Source organism: Trichechus manatus, unplaced genomic scaffold, assembly GCF_000243295.1.
Source record: "Trichechus manatus latirostris isolate Lorelei unplaced genomic scaffold, TriManLat1.0 scaffold00039, whole genome shotgun sequence".
NCBI classification, from domain to species: domain Eukaryota; kingdom Metazoa; phylum Chordata; class Mammalia; order Sirenia; family Trichechidae; genus Trichechus; species Trichechus manatus.
The window spans coordinates 15429930-15437816 of NW_004443975.1; the positions used below are offsets into that span (position 1 = coordinate 15429930).

The window sequence follows — 7887 nt, forward strand, 5'->3', positions numbered from 1 at the left end:
TAGTAGGATGGACAAGATAGGAAGGGTCATCCTTTCTATAGTACAATGGACAAGATAGGGTTATCCTTTCTGTAGTAGGATGGACAAGACAGGAAGGGTTCTACAGGATAAAATCCACTTTTTTTAATGTACTGCTGAGCTCAAAGAAAGCAAGAGAAACATCCAAAGGCAAAAACAAAACAACTGTAAACGCGAGCTGAAAGTTACTGCAAAAGCCAGGTCGCCCTGGGGTCAAACACCAAGCCCTGCATCCACTGGACGGTGGGAGAGCTGAACCAGCAACTCGCTCATTGAACCAGGAGCCCTAAGGGAGACTAGAGTGTCCCAGATCAGCAGGAGTTCCCAGCAGGGGCAAACACAAACCCTCTCTGGAGGAAATTATCCTCAATATAGAACCCCAGGTTTTACCCGGAAAATATGAGCTCACCATTAAAGACCAGCAAATACGGAAAGAAACAAGCCACAGTGAATCAGAATCAGCAGACACAAACAACAAACTTAAACCCCCAGGAATTCAGATAATAAATTGCCACATATAGAATGTAAATAACCAAATATAAATGTTTAAGGAAATGAAGATAAAATCACAAAAACAAGGACCAAGAGACTATTAAAAAGCTCAGGTTGATTTGAGGAAAAACTTTAGAGCTCTTAGAAATAAAAAATAGAATTGATGAAATTAAAAATTCAACAGATGGATTAACAGCAATTTAAATAAGGCTGAAGAGAGTTAGCGAACTGTGAGATAAAGCTAAACAAATCACATAGAGTAACTGTGGTACACATTGTAATACAGTGGAACAATGAACTAGGAGAAAAAATGAGAGGTTAAGGCATATGGAGGAAAGAGTAAGAAAGACTAACAACATATCAAATCAGAGTACCAGAAACACTAGGGAGAAGGAAGGAAGGCAATACTCAAAGAGATAATGTTAAGTTTCCAGAATTGATGAAAGATATGAGTCCACAGAAGACAGATCTAAAAAACTGCACAGCTTGTAGTACAGAGAAACAATGAAATAGGGAGGAAAATGAATGAGCACTTAAGGCATATGGGGGAGTTAACCCTTTCATGGATAAATTATCAACTTTTTTTGGCATTTTTTGGTGCTGCCATGTTTTTTCACTAATGGAATGGATGCTGAATCATTGTTTGTTGGTAGTTTTTCTATTATTTGAAAAAACGGGATGCCAGCTGCCAGTTAGACATATTAGTCCCATGTTCCAGGAAGCACATCACACACACAGGACATACAGGTCCCATGGTACATCACACTTCCTGGCTACACTTGAGCCGTAAAATATTTTACTCAACTTTACAAAAATACACAAAAATACTAAATAAACATTGCCCTCGCTGCACATAATTGTTATCAGATTGAGTCAGAGTGGGCCATACTGATCCCATGTTCCAAGAAGCACACCACACACGTGGGACATATCGGTCTCGTGGCCCAGGAAGTGCATCGCAAAGTGTTTTCACCCCAAAAATAACTCATTTACTTAAATATTTTCAAATGCCGATAACCATACCTTCTCAAAAACACAAAAGAAATAGTAAACATACTTGCAAGCCTTATCTTGCTGTATAGAAGGCAAAAGACACAAAAGTCTCACACAATCACTCCTCAGGGAAACATCCCCTAATATGAATGGCTCTCCATACTCAAATGTGGCACTGACCAACTTCTTTGTTTTTTAGGCAGTTGCACCAGTATCCATCAGGATGCCAAAAAGTACTAAGATGGCTCAAATGCCTGCCAATAAGCCTCCAGGGGCAAAAACTGTAACACAGGCATACCCCATGGTCCATGAAAGGGTTAAGGTCTAACATAATCTAATCAAGTTCCAAAAGGAAACGCTAGCGACAGCAGAAATAAGGCAATATTCGAAGAGGTAATGGTTGATATATGCCCCGAAGTGATGAAAAATATGAATTCACACGCATAGGAAGCAAACAGGATAAAAAGAAATCCATACCTAAACACATCATAGTGAAACTGTAGATACCAAAGGAAAAAAAAGAATCTTGAGAAATAAAACATCAACTTGCAACTAACAGATGACTTCTGAATGGAAAAAATGGAAATCAGTGGACAATGGAATACTCTCTTCTGATGAATGAAAGAAAATAACTAAAATATCAGAATAAGTAAAACTATTTTTCAAGAGTAAGGGCAAAACAAAGGTATTTTCCAATTTAAAAAAAAAAAAAAGTTTGCCTGACAACTCTTCTCCAAGATAATTTCTAAAGATATTCAACAGAAAAAGGGAAAATGACCCCCAAAGGAAAGGCTGAGATGCAAGAAAGGCAGCAAAATAAAATAAATCGTGTGGTTCAATCTAAACAACTTGTACTTTTAAAAAACAGAAGACTAAATAGCAGCGTATGTGTCCGAAGGGGAATTGCTAGAAGTCAGATATTTTTTCTACCCGTGGACTGTCCTGCACATTCACCCTGGGGACCACTGGCATAGACAGGGCGTGAACACAGACATCCAGCCACAACAGACAGCAACGTGAGCGGCAATCAGTTCAGAAGTCTTCTACAAAACATGAGATAAGCCTTAAAGGATTTGAAAGTATGGGATAAGGGAAGAAAAGCAGGCATTCCAGACATAGCAAGGGTACAGAAGTAAAGATCAGTATGACATCCTTGTTCTTCTAATAAAGTATCTGAGATCATTTTATGTGCTCTTTTAAAATTTCTAAGACAAAAACAAAAAAACACCTCCAAAAAGCAACAGCATTAAGTACAGCCAACAGTGGAAGAACATCAGAGATTCATTATAACCTTGGGCAGGTCACTTAACTTTCTCTCTGAAGGTTTCAGTCTCTCAGGCTGTAATCCATGATCTCTACTCTTCCCGACGTCACTAGTATATTTTGAGGAAAAAATTCAAAAGGAGAATGTTACAGCACTCATCTCTTACTGTGCTGGGCACTGATGATACAGAATGAAAGATGGACCAGCCTGGGGAGGAGACAAAGTCAGCTGGCAATTAGAATGCAATGTGATAGGTAGCAAGACATGAGGTATACACGGGCTACTGAGTAAACCCAAGCGCAGTGGCAAAGGCAAGCTTCCTCTTGTCTTTCCACATGATTAACAATAATTTCCATAGGACAAACTATTGCGTCCACCTTAGTTACATTAAATATTTACTACAGTCCTCGCAGCGAATTTTAGATCAATCAAGCAAACTACCATCAAGAGTTCTTTTTCTTGCTGTTATGCTGTTAGGTGCCGTTGAATCGGTTCTGACTCATAGTGACCCTACGTACAACAGAACAAAACACTGCCCGGTCCTGCGCCATCCTCACAATCATTGCTCTGCTTGAGCCCATCGTTGCAGCCACTGTGTCAATCCATCTCGCTGAAGGTCCTCCTCCTTTTCACTGACCCTACTTTACCAAGCATGATGTTTTTCTCCAGGGACTGATCCCTCCTGGTAACATGTTCAAAGTATGTGAGACAAAGTCTCACCATTCTCACTTCTAAGGAGCATTCTTAAAGGTTTCAAAATAAATTTAACCAAATTTAATTGTAAAACATCCCAAGAAGTAGCCAAGTTCTTTTCATACTGACCAAAATGTCATCACAGAAAGCTTGTTGTTGTTGGTTGCCGTGAAGTCAATTCTGACTCGTGGCGACCCCATGTGTGCAGAGCAGAACTGCTCCCTAAGGTTTTCAAGACTGTGATCTTGCAGAAGCACATCACCAGGCCCTACTTCTGAGACACCTCTGGTGGGTTCACACAGCCAACTGTTAGGCCACTAGTCAAGCACTTAACTGTCTGCGCCACCCAGGAACTCCTTACGGAAAGCTAGCAGGGGGCATTTTGGATCCATTTAATTTTTATGCTGACATAAAAATTCGCATAGTCACAGTTTTTCCAACACAGTGAAAAAAAACTGGTTTTTGCTTTACTGAAAAGTACAGAAAAGCAACAGTAATATATTATCTATATCCATGCTGGAATTATTCAAGGTAAACTAACAAAAGGGAAAGAGAAGTACTGTAGATACACATTCTTTTTCTAGACTTGCTCTTTACAACCTAAAGTCAAGTATTATTTTGCATAAATTATTTCTGTTAGCTGCAACATGTCTTTTTGACTTCATTATGAATGAAGTGTTTATTGCCTTAAAAGTTAATCATTGGTTGTTTTGTTACATTGAGCCATTTGAGGCCTATTAACAATGCACAAGAAAATCCTTCATCTAAGAAAATATTCCTGAAAAAGTACATGCAGAATGTTCTCAACGAAAAGCAATTACTTCTCAATGTACTATATATTAGTAGTAGTATGAAAGAGATCAGTGCTGTAACAGTCTCCTTTTGAATATTTTAATTTATCCTCAATATATATTAATGACATTGGGAAGGGTTGCTGTCAGCTGCCTTCAAGTCGGCCCCTGACTCACAGTGACCCCACGCCCAACAGAGCAAAGCACTGCCTGGTCCTGTGCCATCCTCATCATCAGCTGCGGATTGGACAGTTGGGATCCACGAGGTTTTTACTGGCTGCTTTTCAGAAATGGCTCCTCAGGCCTTTCTTCCTAGTCAGTCTTAGTCTGGAAGCTCCACTGAAACCTTGGGAAGGGTAGATATTACATATTCAAGGATGCAAAATCCAAATTGTTACATGTATGCTAGAGAAATTTTTATATTAACTGAAAATGACAATACGAGGATGGTTTATTAGATTACCATTTTTTTAATCTCTAAAGACAATAAACTGTTTGTAGTTACTCTCTTCGATACTGCAAAGGAATTAAAAGCCTTTCAGAGTCATACAAATGTAACATTTTCACAACTATTTTTTAAATATGTCACTTCAATTAAAAATGACTACAAAAAACATACATTTTCGCTGCCACACTGGTATTAACGTATTAGCTAACAAGCAGGTTTGAATGTATTTCATAAAAGGGAGGTAAGTCAGAACGGATAATGACAGTACCACCAACTACAGAGGCCCAAATAGTGATTTAACAGCCATCACTAGTGATCCCTTCAATAAACACCTATAATTTACAAACCAAGTTAGCCCTATTACACACTGTCTTCTACTGTCCTCTGTGTGTTTGGGATTATACTTCTCTCTCCTGTAAGCTCCTGCAGGGCACAGGCCTTGTTTTAAATACTTCCTCTGTATCCCTTCCAGCTGAAGTGCAGAGCTGACTGCATACTTATTGATTAATTAACAGCTATAGTATAACAGGTATTTTCCGCAGCAAACAGGACAAAATTATGATGGGGGTAAACTAAATTAAATGAAGGTGTATTTAAGTATAGGCAGTCACCAGACTATGAATGAGTTCCATTCCTAAATTTGTCTTTAAGTCGAATTTGTACATAAATTAGAATGTGAGTTAGTCAAATGTTTGTCTTAGTATATAGTGTACCTTTCTAAGCATAAAAAAACATTAAAGAAGCACTTCAGGATATACTAAAATATCTGTAACACAATAATACAGTAGTAATAATAATAATAATGTTTTGATGCAAATAGCACCCGTTTACTATTAGGAACCAGTGCATGTACCTCGAATTTTTAATATAATAGGCTTTACGGGGGTTGGTTCGTAACTCCGAGTCATACGTAAGTCAGAGGGTCATAACCCGGGGACTGCCCTAGAACCCAATGACAACTAGAGACAAGACCATAGAAGTGACTTTGAAACAGAGCAAATGAGTTTAAACAACACAGCCGTTTTCAGAAAATATTCACCAAAAAATTATCACACTTTATTGCTTACCTTAAAACCCCATTTTTTGGTCTTAAGATGCGATGCTGCATTTTGTACTATCATTTGATGCATTACTTCTATAATGCTATCTCATGTCAACATAATGTCCCTTATTCAGACAACACAAGCATTGAAAAGAGCTATGCTATTCAAGAGCCAAAAGAAAATCAAAACCCATCCCTCTCAGGCTAACACACAGTAATTTGCTAATTAATACAAAGGTCATCTTCTTACTTTTCATCCACTCTCCTGAATGACAGGAATGAATTTTTTTAGAGTTCGTGTTAGAAAAATTCTGAACCAACTTGGCTTTCCAATCAACTTTAACCCAATTTCTCATCTCCTCCCTCACCTGCTTCAATCAATCAAAACTGTTTATTGATTATATTTTAACAAACACCAGTTGTGATGCAAATTAAATCCTAATTTAGGAGGGCAGCCTTACACTACCTCTTACCATTTTAAATGCATGACACTAGAGAGGACAAAAGCATTCTCTGAAACATCTTACGAGGTATTCTAACAACGGTCTCTCACTGGAATTAATTCTCCCTTCATGTAATTATATTCATGTTTGTGTTCGCCCCTATTCTCCAAGATTAAATATTTGTTTATACTCCCCTCCAAAGCTTCCCAAATGAGCTTGTATCTCTTCTCTCTCACACCTTTTGTCTAAGAACACCAAGGCACTTCATTATTTTATTTTACTAACCCTAGGAAGACACTGGTACATCCAGAGCTGGAGGGCTGATGAGTTAACTAGACAACCTGAGAGCTTTGGTCAGCCGACCAAAACTTAGTACCCCTATAGCGCCTCAAAACCAGTCAGAAAATCAGCCAAGGCCCTATTTACATGTCGTGAGGATTTTGTTTTTTGTTTTGTTTAAAAGAAAGGGGGAAAAAAAACGTTTTCCACAAAAGAACTCTCTCTCACACACACACACACACAATCATACTTTTCAGAAGATGGAAATACAACTGATCTTGTTCTTTGGGTTTTCAAGTATTTAAACACCAGGGACATCTGCATCTTGATAAAAAGTCCTGAGGACTCTTTGATCAAAGACACAGAAAATCCTTCCTTCAAAGAAATGTACCTTGTGACACTCCAAGAAGGAGAGGTATTTAAAGTAAAACCTGCCCTGAATGATCACCACGGACTTGAGCGAAAGAAGAAAAAGCCGTTTGCTAGTATGGCTTTTAAACATTTTGCTGTAACCTCAAGGCCACAGAAGGTGTTCTTTGACCAATTCTTCTACTCATACCTCCTGGAGTATCACACCAGTATAAACTCATATACACAAACACACACACGTATTCTTCTTCCACTCTCGTCCCTTCCATTCCTAACCTTCCCTCCTCGGTGCCCACGACCCAACATGTGGACACAACGTTACAAAAAGCAAAGTCACGGGGCAATGCGGGGGGTGGGGGCGCACAGGACTGAAAGATCCAGAAAGCACGGTTGGAAGAGGTAGCCAGCTGGCTAGTCTGTTATGGTACAACAAACATTCGGGTGGGGACACAGAATGCAGAGGTAGAAAGAAAGCAACCCTGGATGCCCACTCTGCCATCTCCTTCTGCCTCACTGCCCTCCATCACCCCATCCTCTCCTGGAGGACCACTCCAAGGAGAGGGCGCCACTTACGGGGCCCCCACCCTCACCCTTCAGGGAAAGCCGCCAAACGGGGTTGGAACGAAGAATAGGGGCTAAGCAGTGGGCGAGGGTGACGCCGGGCTCAGGTGGAGACCCTGCCGCGGGTGGCCGCGTTGAGGGCGGGGGACGGGCCGAGACGAGGGTGAAGCGGCGGTCGGGGGAGGGCTTCGGCCCGGCCGCTCCCGGGGGAGGCTCCGGTTACTCACATTCTCTGTGTCCCGCTCGTTCACCGTTGGCAATGGCGTCCGGGCCGACATTTTGTGCGGGCGGCGGGTCGGGCCGGGGTCTCGCCAGCAGGGCTCGGTGCGGGGCCCGGGGACGAGAGGAAGGAGGTGCAGACGCGAACGCAAGGCCGGCGCCGGGCCGGGCGAGCGACTCCCGCAGGCCGCGGGCGGTGCAACAAGCGGCCCCGGCGGCGGAGACGGGAGAGACGACGCGGAGCCAAAGGAGGGGAGCCGCTTCCCGCGGCGGCG

General features: G+C 41.3%; 1 protein-coding gene across 4 annotated transcripts in view; it reads right to left on the reverse strand.

Moving 5' to 3' along the window:
* The window catches only part of MARK1 (microtubule affinity regulating kinase 1), a 141162-nt gene extending 133281 nt beyond the window's left edge, over positions 1-7881 (reverse strand). For 3 of the 4 annotated variants that reach the window (XM_012555420.1, XM_004375921.2, XM_012555419.1), the window contains exon 1: positions 7621-7881. In XM_012555420.1, the coding sequence (XP_012410874.1) occupies positions 7621-7671 (51 nt within the window). In that variant the 5' untranslated portion in view covers positions 7672-7881. The remainder of the gene's footprint in view (positions 1-7620) is intronic. The other variant, XM_004375922.1, reaches the window with a different exon arrangement.
* Between the last annotated feature and the right edge of the window lie 6 nt (positions 7882-7887).